This window comes from Rhinatrema bivittatum, chromosome 2, assembly GCF_901001135.1.
Source record: "Rhinatrema bivittatum chromosome 2, aRhiBiv1.1, whole genome shotgun sequence".
NCBI classification, from domain to species: Eukaryota; Metazoa; Chordata; class Amphibia; order Gymnophiona; family Rhinatrematidae; genus Rhinatrema; species Rhinatrema bivittatum.
The window spans coordinates 8,591,142-8,605,794 of record NC_042616.1 but is presented as its reverse complement, the minus strand read 5'-3'; the positions used below and the strand labels follow the sequence as shown (position 1 = coordinate 8,605,794).

At 45.6% G+C, this 14,653-nt stretch overlaps 1 protein-coding gene across 1 annotated transcript in view; it reads left to right on the top strand.

The window, feature by feature from the left end:
* Positions 1–416: 416 nt before the first annotated feature.
* Positions 417–14,653, top strand: part of LOC115083486 (von Willebrand factor-like) — a 48,822-nt gene continuing 34,585 nt past the window's right edge. The window contains exons 1-2 of the mRNA XM_029587341.1: positions 417–458; positions 3,969–4,025. Of these exons, the coding sequence (XP_029443201.1) occupies positions 3,986–4,025 (40 nt within the window). The 5' untranslated portion in view covers positions 417–458; positions 3,969–3,985. The remainder of the gene's footprint in view (positions 459–3,968; positions 4,026–14,653) is intronic.

Genomic DNA, 14,653 nt, shown 5'->3' with positions numbered 1-14,653 from the left:
CTTACATGTTAGGACAGAGGTAATGAAAGCTCAAGGAGAGGTCACATAAATCAATCTGACAGTGTGTGTAACATCTGGGTTGCAAACTATAGACAGCTCTGGAGCAATCTGAATCCCAGGCTAAGATAACAGAGATGTCTAATCCATTGCTGCAAGCAAACAATATAAAACTCTGACACACCCATACACACCTGGTCAGCCAAGTCACCAGACTTCCTTCCTTTGTAAAAGTCAAACAATCCATCACTGATTTGTGTTTGGGAAAGGGACAATGCATGGGGGTAGGGGTGGTCATTATAGACTGTACAAAGTCTAGAGTCCAACTCCTTCTGTGATTGGTCAGGGTGCAGGAACACCCTCTGGGACATTACCCATAAAGCCTCAGATCTCCACAGCTTTGGTCACCTCAGCAAGCAATACCTAAGAGAAGGGCATCTCACGGGCTGAAGAGGGCAGAGGTGAGTTATTTTAACCCTGTGTCCCAGCTGCAAGGGATGGAGCTAGAACCAGTGATAAAATAGGATAAATACAGGGTCAACTATTTCCTAATCATATTTATTCTTGATATAACTTCTCCAGTGCTTTTGTTAAATATTGAATACAGTTAGAACACAAGAAATGCCCTACTGGGTCAGACCAAGATCCATTCAGTCCAGCATCTTCCCTCAGACAGTGAATAATACAGGTTGCAAGACCTGGCAGATCCCATAAAGTAAATCTAATTCCTATCACTCACTCCCAGGGCTAAGCAGTGGCTTTCCCAATCTACCTGGCAAATAATATGTCATGGACGTATCCTCCAGGCACGTGTCCAAACCACTTTTACACCCGACATACTAGACACCTTGACCACGTTCACTAGCAGCAGATTCCACAGCCTGACAATGCGCAGAGAGAAAAAACATTTTCTACATTCACCTGCTTATTAATCTGCTGGTTATTATTTTCATGGAGTGTCCCCTTGTTTTAATTTTATTTAAAAGTATTATTTAGCCGTTGCACTCCTCACATGGTTTTACAAACTTCTATCCTGTCCTCTTATAGTCGTCTCTTTTCCAGGCTGAAGAGACCTCACCTAGGCAGCCTTTCATCTCATTTCCTTCACCCTCCTCTGCATCTTTTCCAGTCCTGCTATGTCATTTGAGAGATGGGGAGACCAGAACTGCACACAATGCTCAACCTGTGGTTGCAGCATCCCTCCATACAGAGGCAATATGAGCGTTTCCATTTTAATCTGCATTTCTTTTCACATCACTCCTTACATTCTATTTGCTTTTTGACCACAGCTGTGTATTCAGCTGAGTTGCAAGTATAATGTAAGTAAGAAAAGCTCTGGGATAGGAAAGAGTAAAGAACCTTCTGGTAAGCATGTCCAGATGTTCCAGGTGTTTTACAGAAACAGGCATGCAGGGATTAGGAGACGTCTGGTATTTATGAGCAGAGACTCCATGTCAAGGTGGAAAACTCCACCACCATCAATTACTGCCAGGTTACTCTCCCCCCTGCTCCCATCCAGAGTCCCAGGATAACCTCTCCTTCTCTGTCCCCCACAGACGCCTGCACACACCTAAGAATGGGGGCTTGCACCCATAAGTGCATTTAACTTTCAGCATCTTCTGCAATTCCTTTCCTAGCACATTTGCAAAATTATATTTTCTATGGCAGGCGAGTCCTCTCCAACTCCTGCTGCAAAATATTCCCAGAAATCCTCCACCGTTTCTAACATTTTATGCTGCTGAGAGTCGGGGTTTGCTTTAGTTCTGTTTGTACCTTCCCCTCTCTCCTGCTTATCCTCTTTATAGCTTCCTCCTTCATGGGATCTCCCTTTTTCTTTATGTTTCTCTTCTGTCCTCTCTGTGCTTCTCTTTCTGTCTCCTGTTCCTTCTTCCTCTTCTCTGTTTCCTATCTTCTCTTTCTCTGCATCTCTTTCTTTCCCTCTGATTCTTTTTATTGTATCGTCCTCAAGACCTTCAGCTCCTTATTAATTTGTCCTCTCTCCCTCTTCTCTGTAACTCTCACATCTCTCTCCTGCATTTATTAATTTCTTTCATTCCGTGCCAACTTTATCTCCTCTTCTCTGTCTCTCTTCCTCTCTCATTCTTTCTCTCCATCTTTCTCTGCTCCCCCTCCTTTCTCTGTCTCTGCTGACATGGGAATGACAGAGGATAGTCTCTTCTTACCTGATCTCTGTCTCTCTTCCTCTCTCATTCTGTCTCTCCATCTTACTCTGCTCCTTCTCCTTTCTCTGTCTCTGCTGACATTGAACTGACTGAGGATGGTCTCTTCTTACCTGATCTCTGTCTCTCTTCCTCTCTCATTCTGTCTCTCCATCTTTCTCTGCTCCCCCTCCTTTCTCTATCTCTGCTGACATTGGACTGACTGAGGATGGTCTCTTCTTACCTGATCTCTGTCGCTCTTCCTCTCTCATTCTGTCTCTCCATCTTTCTCTGCTCCCCCTCCTTTCTCTGTCTCTGCCTGCATTGGACTGACTGAGGATGCTCTCTTCTTACCTGATCTCTGACTCTCTTCCTCTCTCATTCTGTCTCTCCATCTTTCTCTGCTCCCCCTCCTTTCTCTGTCTCTGCTGACATTGGACTGACTGAGGATGGTCTCTTCTTACCTGATCTCTGTCTCTCTTCCTCTCTCATTCTGTCGCTCCATCTTTCTCTGCTCCCCCTCCTTTCTCTGTCTCTGCTGACATTGGACTGACTGAGGATGGTCTCTTCTTACCTGATCTCTGTCTCTCTTCCTCTCTCATTCTGTCTCTCCATCTTTCTCTGCTCCCCTTCCTTTCTCTGTCTCTGCTGACATTGGACTGACTGAGGATGATCTCTTCTTACCTGATCTCTGTCTCTCTTCCTCTCTCATTCTGTCGCTCCATCTTTCTCTGCTCCCCCTCCTTTCTCTGTCTCTGCTGACATTGGAGTGACTGAGGATTGTCTCTTCTTACCTGATCTCTGTCTCTCTTCCTCTCTCATTCTGTCTCTCCATCTTTCTCTGCTCCCCTTCCTTTCTCTGTCTCTGCTGACATTGGACTGACTGAGGATGATCTCTTCTTACCTGATCTCTGTCTCTCTTCCTCTCTCATTCTGTCTCTCCATCTTTCTCTGCTCCCCCTCCTTTCTCTGTCTCTGCTGACATTGGACTGACTGAGGATGGTCTCTTCTTACCTGATCTCTGTCTCTCTTCCTCTCTCATTCTGTCTCTCCATCTTTCTCTGCTCCCCCTCCTTTCTCTTTCTCTCTCTCTCTGCCTGCATTGGACTGACTGAGGATGGTCTCTTCTTACCTGATCTCTTTCTCTCTTCCTCTCTCATTCTGTCTCTCCATCCTTCTCTGCTGCCCCTCCTTTCTCTGTCTCTGCTGACATTGGACTGAGTGAGGATGGTCTCTTCTTACCTGTTATCTGTCTCTCTTCCTCTCTCGTTCTGATTCTCCATCTTTCTCTGCTCCCCCTCCTTTCTCTGTCACTGCTGACATTGGACTGACTGAGGATGGTCTCTTCTTACCTGATCTCTGTCTCTCTTCCTCTCTCATTCTGTCTCTCCATCTTTCTCTGCTCCCCCTCCTTTCTCTCTCTCTCTCTCTCTGCCTGCATTGGACTGACTGAGGATGGTCTCTTCTTACCTGATCTCTTTCTCTCTTCCTCTCTCATTCTGTCTCTCCATCTTTCTCTGCTCCCCCTCCTTTCTCTGTCTCTGCTGACATTGGACTGACTGAGGATGGTCTCTTCTTACCTGATCTCTGTCTCTCTTCCTCTCTCATTCTGTCTCTCCATCTTTCTCTGCTCCCTCTCCTTTCTCTGTCTCTGCTGACATTGGACTGACTGAGGAAGGTCTCTTCTTACCTGTTCTCTGTCTCTCTTCCTCTCTCATTCTGTCTCTCCATCTTTCTCTGCTCCCTCTCCTTTCTCTGTCTCTGCTAATATTGGTCTGACTGAGGGTTGTCTCTTCTCAATTCTCTTTGCAGACACTAGAAGACTGGGCATGATGCAGTCACGCAACAGTCTGTTCTTTCTACTGATGGGTGAGTGACAGCAAACCCTGTATCGTAATCACTGCAGGGATTATAAAATTGGCTGCTGGTATTAACCTTTATAAAGGAGAATGCACAGCTTTTAAACTAGATGATAGGGAAAAGCTGACAGTTGCTCAGAAGTGCATGGTTAGGAATGAGGTGTCTTTGAAGGACAGTAAGAGAACAGGGAAATTAAGGCATCTCAGCAGAGAGATTGCAATAAATGCTAAAATGGACCAGGTATCTTTAAGTAAAGCGAAGACAGGTCAGAAAGATTTCAAATTACCTCTCTTAACTGATAAGCAGGCTGTTAATACAAACCAAAAACATCCTTCGAAATGTCTATATACAAATGCCAGAGGTGTAAAAAATAAGATGGGAGAGTTAGAGTGTAGAGCACGGGATGAATAGGTAGATAAGTGGCATCTCAGGACCTGGTGGAAGGAGGATAACAAATAGGACACTGTGATACCAGGGTAAAAATTATATCACAATGATTGGCTGGATTAAATTGGTGGAGGTGTGGCAGTATATGTTAAAGAGAGCACTGAGTCAAACAAGATAAAAGTTCTGTAGAAAACAAAATACACTGTTGAATCTTTATGGAGAGAAATTTCATGTGAGAAGGGGACTGGAATAGCAGTGGGGGTGTACATCCACTGGGCTAGAGTGAACAGAAAGATGATTAAATGCTAACAGAAATTAGGGATGCTAACAAAATAGCAACGTAGTAGCAATGGGTGATTTCACATTCCCTTGCATTGACTGGGTAAATGTAACATCAGGACATGCTATGGAGGTTAAGTTTCTAGATGAAATAAATTAATATTTCAAGGAGTAATTAGTTTAGGAACTGACAAGAGAGGGAGCAATTTTAGATCTAATTGTTAGTGGAACACAGGATTTGGTGAAAGAGGTAATGGTGTTAGGGCCACTTGGCAAAAATGATTATAACATTATCAAATTTGACTTGATAACTGGAAGGAATCTACTGTGATATCATTTAACTTTCAAAAGGGAGATAATGATAAAATGAGAAAACCATTTTGGAAAAAATCTTAAAGAAGCAACTGCAAAGGTTAAAAGTTTATTTCAAGCATAGACATTGTTTACAAATATCATCTTGCAATCCCAGACGAGATGTGTTCCACACAGTAAAAAGGTGGAAGGAAGGCCATCAACTGCTGGCATGGATAAAACACGAGGTGAGATAAGTTTTACTAGCCAAAAGAACATCCATTGAAAAATGGAAAAGGGATCCAAATGAAGAAAACAGCAAAGGGGCTCTAAAGGCTTCTGATTGTTCAGAATGTGACTGCAGAATCACTAACAGGGAGTGGCCATCCCAAGCTGGCTCCCCAATGGCTTTTAAGGCTATGTTGGTTGTCCATCTACCAATGTTGTAAATTTAAATGCTTGGTGTTGGCCTTTAAGGTATAGAGAGGTGTATGTCCCCTCCATCTTAGGGATATAGTCAATGGCAACCACAATAATCTTGAACCCAGAGCGCATCTTCCATCACAACTTCATTTGCTTTCTGTGATGGCATTTAAGCATGCAAAATCGGCCTTTTCCACTGTGGTCCCGAAACTCTGGAATGAACTACCGGTGACACTGAGGGAAGAATAAGGTTTGATGAAATTTCAGAAGGGGGAAAATACATGGTTAATGAAGAGAGGATATTAAAAACCTGTTTATGTGCCTGAGTTGAGTGTAAACAGTAGTCTACTGAAGAGGATCTAATGTGTTTAATTTAGTTTAAGTATTGTTTTACGCTTTTAAATGTTATCTGTTTATTGTATTATTTGGTTTTTTTTTGAACAACACTGAGTGATTTTTAAAATCTAGAGAGGGCGATTCATAAATAATATTAAAAAAATAAATTAAGCACTGGAAAATCATATGCAAAGCATTGATAAGGAAGGCAAAGAAAAAATTTGAAAAGAAGCTTGCCATGGAAGCAAAAATTCATAATAAAAATGTTTTCAGGTACATTTGAGGTAAAAAGCCTACAAGGAAATCAGTTGGACATTAGATGATCAAGGGGTAAAAGGGGCACTAAGGGAGGGCAACGCCATAGCGGAAAGATTACATGAATTCTATGCTTCATTTTAACTGAGGAATATGTGAGGCTGATACCCATGCCAGAAGTGATATTTAAAGGGGATGATTCAAAGGAGTTGAAACAAATCTCAGTGAAACAGGAAGATGTACTAAGGCAAACTGACAAACTAAAGAGCCGCAAATCACCTGGACCAGATGGTATAAAAGCCCAGAGTGCTGAAAGAACTGAGAAATTAAATTGCAGAGCTACTGTTGGCAATATATAAACTATCATTATAATCAGCTATGGTACCTGAAGACTGGAGGTTGGCCAATGTAACGTTGATTTTTTAAAAGGTTTTCAGGGGTGTTTGAGGAAACTACAGACCAGTGAGCCTGACATTAGTGCAGGGAAAATGGTTGACACTATTCTAAAGAATGCAATTATTGAGCATAGTTTATAGGACAAAGTCAACATTGATTTAGCCAAGGGAAGTTTTTGCCTCACCAATTTTCTAAATTTTTTAAAGACTTGAATAAACATGGATAAAAATATAATATATCTAGCTTTTCAGAAAGCATTTGACAAAGTACCTCATGAGAGGCTCGAGGAAATAAAATGTTGTGGGATAGGAGGCAATGTTCAGTTGTGGATTGAGAACTGGTTAAAAGATAAAAACAAAGTATAGGTCTAAACGGTCAATTTTCTCAATGGAGAAAGGTGAATAGTGGAGCCCCAGGGATCTGTAACTGGGATCACTGCTTTTTAACATATTCATAAATGACCTAGAGATGGGAATGACTGATAGGGATGTGAATCGTTTTTTGACGATTTAAAATATCGTCCGATATATTTTAAATCATCAAAAATTGTTAGAGGCGATATATAATAGGAATTTCCCCGATTTATCGTCAAAAATCGTAAATCAGGGGAAGGGGGAGGGCGTGAAAACCGGCACACTAAAACAACCCTAAAACCCACCCCGACCCTTTAAAATAAATCCCCCACCCTCCCGAACCCCCCCAAAATGTCTTAAAATATGTTTCTGCTAATGTAAATACCTTCATCTAATGTTATACGCTCCATTTCTTCTCTTCTCCCAGTTCTATTACCTTGTTATTTGTAACTGCTTCCTTCCACACCAATAGGTTATTCAATTGTTCATTGTACACCCCTGTTATATGTAAACCGGCATGATGTGTTTGTAACATGAATGCCGGTATATAAAAATTTTAAATAAAATAATAAATAAATTACCTGGGGTCCAGTGGGGGGGTCCCAGTGTGATCTTCCACTCTCGGGCCACGGGTGCGTTGATAGAAATGGCGCCGGCGCTACCTTTGCCCTGTTATATGACAGGGCAAAGGTAGCGCTAGCGCCATTTTGGTTCCTGTCCCCCGACGTCACGAGCGTAGGAGATTGGTCCCGGACCCCCGCTGGACCCCCAGGGACTTTTGGCCAGATTGGGGGGGCCTCCTGACCCCCACAAGACTTGCCAAAAGTCCAGCGGGGGTCCGGGAATGACCTCCTGCACTCGAATCGTGTTGCCGTACGGCCGGCGCCATTTTGCAAAATGGCGCCGGCCATATGGCCATATTGCCGTATTGCAAAATGGCGCCGGCCGTACGGCAACACGATTCGAGTGCAGGAGGTCATTCCCGGACCCCCGCTGGACTTTTGGCAAGTCTTGTGGGGGTCAGGAGGCCCCCCCAAGCAGGCCAAAAGTCCCTGGGGGTCCAGCTGGGGTCCGGGAACGACCTCCTGCACTCAAATCGTGTTGCCGTATGGCCGGCGCCATTTTGCAATACGGCAATATGGCCATATGGCCGGCGCCATTTTGCAAAATGGCGCCTGCCATACGGCAACACGATTCGAGTGCAGGAGGTCGTTCCCGGACCCCCGCTGGACCCCCAGGAACTTTGGGCCAGCTTGGGGGGGCCTCCTGACCCCCACAAGACTTGCCAAAAGTCCAGCGGGGGTCCGGGAACGACCTCTTGCACTCGAATCGTGTTGCCGTACGGCCGGCGCCATTTTGCAAAATGGCGCCGGCCATATGGCCATTTTGCAATGCGGCAACACGATTCGAGTGCAGGAGGTCATTCCCGGACCCCCGCTGGACTTTTGGCAAGTCTTGTGGGGGTCAGGAGGCCCCCACAAGCTGGCCAAAAGTCCCTGGGGGTCCAGCGGGGGTCCGGGAGCGATCTCCTATGCTCGTGACGTCGGGGGACAGGAACCAAAATGGCGCCGGCGCCATTTCTATCAACGCACCCGTGACCCGAGAGTGGAACATCACACCGGGACCCCCCCACTGGACCCCAGGTAATTTAAGACATTTTGGGGGGGTTCGGGAGGGTGGGGGATTTATTTTAAAGGGTCGGGGTGGGTTTTAGGGTTGTTTTAGTGTGCCGGTTTTCCCGCCCTCCCCTGATTTACGATTTACACGATATTTAAAAAAACAAAACTGCGACGATCCGATTCCCTCCCCCCCCAGCCGAAATCGATCGTTAAGACGATCGATCACACGATTCACATCTCTAATGACTGATGAGGTGATCAAATTTGCTGATACAAAAATATTCAAATTTGTTCAATCATAAGAGGATGGTAAAAATTGCAAGAGGACCTTGCAAGACTGGGAGTCTGGGCACGCAAAGAGCAGATGACATTTAATGTGATTAAGTGCAAAGTGATACACTTAGGGGTAGATTTTCAGACCGCGCGAATAGGCGTACTTTTGCTGGCGCATCAGGCACCAGCAAAAGTACGCTGGATTTTAGTAGATACGTGCGGAGCCTCACGTATCCGCTAAAATCCAGGATCGGCGCGCGCAAGGCTATTGATTCCGTATAGCCGGCGTACGCCGAGCCGCGCAGCCTACCTCCGTTCCCTCCGAGGCCGCTCCGAAATCGGAGCGGCCTCGGAGGGAACTTTCTTTTGCCCTCCCCTCATCTTCCCCTCCCTTCCCCTACCTAACCCACCCGCCCGGCCCTGTCTAAAACCCCATCCTTACCTTTGTCGGGGGATTTACGCCTCCCAGAGGGAGGCGTAAATCCCCGCGCGCCAGCGGGCCGCTAGCGCGCCGGGACGCGACCTGGGGGCGGGTACGGAGGGCGCGGCCACGCCCCCGGACCGCCCCGGGCCGTAACCACGCCCCGTACCCGCCCCCAAAACGCTGCCTACACGCCCCCTAAACGCCGCGACGGACCGGGCCCGCCCCCGACACGCCCCCCTCGGAGAAACCCCGGGACTTACGCGAGTCCCGGGGCTCTGCGCGCGCCGGTAGGCTATGTAAAATAGGCTCACCGGCGCGCAGGGCCCTGCTCGCCTAAATCCGCCCGGATTTGGGCGGATTTAGGCGAGCAGGGCTCTTAAAATCCGCCCCTTAGGGAGGAGCAACCATAATGCAAGGTTTCACATTGAGAGTCACCACCAGTAAAAGGATCTAGGTATTAATAATGGATAATACACTGAAATCTTCTGCTCATTGTGCAGCAGCAGCAGCTAAGAAGGGAAATAGAATGCTAGGGATTATTAGGAAAAGACTGGAGAATATGGCAGAGAATATCATAATGCCTGGGTATCATGCATGGTGCAACTGCACCTTGAGTATTGTGTGCAGTTCTGGTCACCACATCTCAAAAAAGCCATAGCAGAATTACAAAAGGTAAAGACAAGGTGACCAAAATGATAAAGGAGATAGAATGATTCTTCTATGAGGAAAGGCTAAAGAGGTTAGGGCTCTTCAGCTGGGAGAAGAGACGGCTGAGAGGAGATATAATAGAGGTCTTTAAATTAATGAGTGCAGTGGAAAGGGTAAATGCAAACTGGTTGTTAACATAAAGCAAAATTGCCTACCTTGTAATAGGTGTTATCCCAGGACAGCACGATGTAGTCCTCACATATGGGTGACGTCACTGACGGAGCCCTATCGCGGGAAAAACTTCTGTCAAAGTTTCTAGAAACTTCTGACTGGCACTGTGAGGCCACTGAGCATGCCCAGCATGCCATGATATTCTCTGCCACAGGGGTCTCACTCCAGTCTCGTATTGTAGCAATAAGCTTTAGCAAAAATAAAATAATAAAAGGTATGAGACCCAACTCCGCGGGGTGGCGGGTGGGTTCTGTGAGGACTACATCCTGCTGTCCTGGGATAACACCGTGGGACCGCTCCATTGGAATTCACTACCCCCGGATCTACGCCAGGAACAATGCCATCTCTCATTCAGAAAGAAACTGAAAACTTGGCTGTTCGCTCAAGCATACCGCTGAAGGAGCCTTCAATCAACCATTACTGTCTCTCTCACCCCTCCCCTCCACCTTCCTACCCGTTCCCTATTACCTCCGTACCACCCTCCCCGGTCCCTGCCCTTCCCTTGCCCTCCTCCATCCCACCTCGCCCCGGTCCCTGCCCTTCTCTTGCCCCCTCAGTTACCTCCTCTGCCCCTTTACCCTAAGGAACAGTTATGCTAGTAACTGCTTATGTTAAATTACCTGCTGAATTCAGCAACTCTTTCTTAAACATATATATCCTGCTACTTAATCAATTGCTCGCTGACTATTTTACATTACCCTCCAGTTGTATTCGTTCGAATTTCTTCTTTCTCTTCTAACGCCCATGTTTATGCTCCCTGTTGATTGTAACTTTTGTCTTCTCTATCTATGTTAATTGGTTTCCCCTAGTTCTATTGTAAACCGGTACGATAAGACTTGTCTTGAACATCGGTATATTAAAAGAATTTAAATAAATAAATAAATAAATAACACCTATTACAAGGTAAGCAATTTTGCTTTATACCAGGACAAGCAGGATGCTAGTCCTCATATATGGGTGATTAGCAAGCTAGAGGCTGAGACATTTTGTAGTGAAGCAACAGTGATGTATTGTTGTTGAAAATGAATCAGCTGAAGATTACAGTAGGTTGGATGTAGAAGGATTTGGGATTAAACAGGAAACAAGTTGTTTAAGACAGATTGTCCATAGGCTGAATCTTGTCGTCCTTCTTTGTCCAAACAGTAATGAGCTGCAAAGGTGGGAAGAGAACTCCATGTTGCTGCTATACATATGTCAAAGATTGGCACTGAACGATAGTGTGCGACTGAGGTTGACATTGCTCTTACTGAATGTGCCTTTACTCGCCCTTGAAGAGGAAGACCTGCTTTTTCATAGCAAAACTGTATGCAATCTGCAAGCCAATTGGATAGAGTATGTTTACCCACTGCTTTACCAGGTTTGTTTGGATCATAGGAAACAAAAGGCTGATTGGATTTCCTGTGGACTGCAGTGCGGTTTAAGTAGAAAGATAGTGCACGTTTACAGTCCAAAGTATGTAAGGCCCGTTCTCCTTGGTGAGAATGAGGCCTTGGAAAGAATGTGGGTAAAACTATGGATTGGTTCAAGTGGAATTCCGTAACTACCTTGGGGAGGAACTTTGGATGTGTACGGAGAACCACTCTGTCATGTAGGAACTTTGTATAGGGTGCGTACATGACAAGAGCTTGTAACTCACTAACCCTTCTAGCTGATGTAATGGCTATGAGGAAGATAGTCTTCCATGTGAGAAATTTAAGATCACAGGAATCTATGGGTTCGAAAGGAGAACACATGAGTCTTGTTAAAACCAGATTCAGGTCCCATTCTGTTACAGGCGGCCGAATTGGTGGTTTAAGTTGAGTTAAACCTCTCATAAACCTACTGACAAGAGGTTGTGAGGATATTGGTGCATCTCCCATCTTGTTATGGTGCTGAGATTGCACTTAAATGTACTCTTACTGATGAAGTCTGGAGACCAGATTCTGAAAGATGGTATAAGTAGTCTACTAGAGAAGTAGTGGGGCAAGTGAACGGATCAATATTCTTTTGTCTGCACCACAAAGTGAATCTCTTCCATTTGGAAGAGTAATTCTTTCGTGTTGAAGGTTTACGTGAAGCTATAAGCACTTGAGAGACATTGGTTGAAAGATTGAGTGGTTGTAAAATCAAGCTTTCAACATCCATGCTGTCAGGGTTAGGGATTGAAGGTTGGGATGGCGCAACCGACCTTGATCTTGAGTTATGAGAGTGGGAGCTGCTCCCAGACGAATTGGATCCCTGACTGAGAGGTCCAGAAGTGTGGGAAACCATACTTGTCGAGGCCAATACGGGGCTATGAGTATCATGGACCCTGTGTCCTGTTGTAACTTCACTAAAGTTTTGGTTATGAGCGGTATTGGAGGATACGCGTATAGTAGGCCTGAGTTCCAAAGGCGAGCAAAGGCATCCTTGGCTGGTTGGTTCTTCTTTTTGTGTAGAGAACAGAATTTGTCCACGTTGTGATTCAGATGTGACACAAAGAGGTCTATTGTCGGTTGTCCCCAACGCTGAAATATCCTGGTCGCTATTAAGGGATCCAGGGACCACTCGTGTGGTTGGAACTGACGACTGAGTCGATCCGCCACTACATTGTGAATGCCTGCCAGATAAGTGGCCCGGAGGAACATTAAGTGGTTCAGGGCCCAGCCCCAAATCTGTGCAGCTTCTTGACAAAGGATATACGAGCCCGTACCTCCTTGTTTGTTGATGTACCACATGGCTACTGTGTTGTCCATTTGGATTAGAACAGTCTTGTGTAAAAGGCAGTCCTTGAACGCATGCAGCGCATAATGTATAGCTCGAAGTTCCAGAAAATTGATTTGAAATGTTGCTTCGAGTTTTGTCCAAGTCCCCTGAGTTTGGAGAGTGTCTATGTGAGCTCCCCAACCCAAGGTGGATGCATCTGTAGTTAATGTTATCTGTGGGACTGGTTGTTGGAAGGGTAGGCCCTTGCGCAAATTGTCCTTGTTCACCCACCAAAGTAGAGAAGAACGTAGCTGGTGGGTTACTTGAATTGGAGAATGCAGTGGTTGAATGGCTTGGATCCATTGAGATCTTAAAGTCCATTGAGTTACTCGCATGGCTAGTCTTGCCTAGGAGTGACATGAACTGTGGAGGCCATGTGGCCTAGTAAGGTGAGAAACTGATGGGCTGTTGCCTGTTTCTTTGAGCGAATCGAGTTTACCAACAGGGATAATGTTTCTGCTCAATCCTCGGGTAGAAAGGCTCTTGATAGGATAGTGTCCAAGTCTGCACCTATGAATTGAAGTAGGTGAGATGGAGTAAGGTGGGATTTTTGATAACTGATGAGAAAACCCATGGAGTGAAGTAGGGAAATCGTTCGACTGAGAGAAGTGAGAGCTCCTTGTTGAGAGTGACTTCTGATGAGCCAATCGTCTAGATATGGAAAGACATGGACACTTTGTTTGTGCAAATGTCCTGCTATTACTGCCAGACATTTGGTGAACACTCTGGGAGCAGAGGCAAGGCCAAATGGCAGTACTCTGTGTTGGAAATGTTGATGACCCATCATGAAGCGCAGATACTTGCGATGAGGAGGGAATATTGGAATGTGAACGTAAGCGTCTTGTAGATCCAGAGAACAAAGCCAGTCTCCTGTTTGAAGAAGTGGAAGCATGGTGCCTAGAGAAACCATCCTGAACTTTTCTTTCTTCAGAAATTTGTTGAGATTTCTGAGGTCTAGGATGGGACGTAGGCCTCCGGTTTTCTTTGGAATGAGGAAATAACGGGAATAGAATCCTCTTCCCTTCTGAGACCGGGGTGCCGGCTCTACTGCCCTGGCTTTCAGAAGGGTGGATAATTCTATTTGTAGTTGAAGTCTGTGATTTTCGCTGAGATGAGATTGACTTGGTAGAAAATCTTGGGGAATTGAGATGAAATTTAGTTGATATCCTCGATATATTATTGATAGGACCCATTGGTCCGATGTTATTGATATCCAATTGTTGTAAAATTTGGATATCCGGCCTCCCACAGGCAGTCCTGGCTGAGGATTTCAGTAAAGGCTCAGTTCTCTGGATGAAATTTCAAAAACCAGCAGCAGGTCCTGTTTGTGGAGCAGGCTGGGGCCTAGCTGCTCTCTGTTGTCGTGGTTGTGGTCTTTGCTGGGTTCTGGAGGGCCTGGGTCTAGATGCAGGAGGGTAATATCTGCGTTGGCGGTAGAAAGGCCGTCTGGTGTCTTTCCTTGGAAGTCTACGGCTAGTATGGGTGGAGGGATCCTGTGGGAGGGAAGATAGCTGTCTTAATGTTTCTGTGTGCTCTTTTAATTGAGAAACAGCATCCTGTACCTTGGATCCGAATAAGTTGTCTCCTAGGCAGGGGAGATCTACTAGTTTATCCTGCACCTCTGGCCTAAGGTCTGAGGCCTTGAGCCAGGCCCACCTCCTGGCACTGATGCCTGACGCAGCCACTCTTGAAGCCATCTCAAAGCCATCGTAGGCAGCTTGGACTTCATGCTTTCCGGTTTCTAAACCCTTGTTTATGATAGCCTGTGCAGCCTCCTGGTATTGAGTGGGGAGAGATGGAACAAACTCCTCAATTTGTTTCCATAGATTTCTCTGGTACTGGGTCATATAGAGGTGATAAGCTGAGATTCTGGAATTCAACATTGCACCTTGAAAGACTTTCCGGCCCAGGGAATCCAGGAACCTATGGTCTTTACCTGGGGGATTTGATGAGTGGACCCTTGTTCTTTTAGACCTTTTCTGCGCTGATTCCACGACC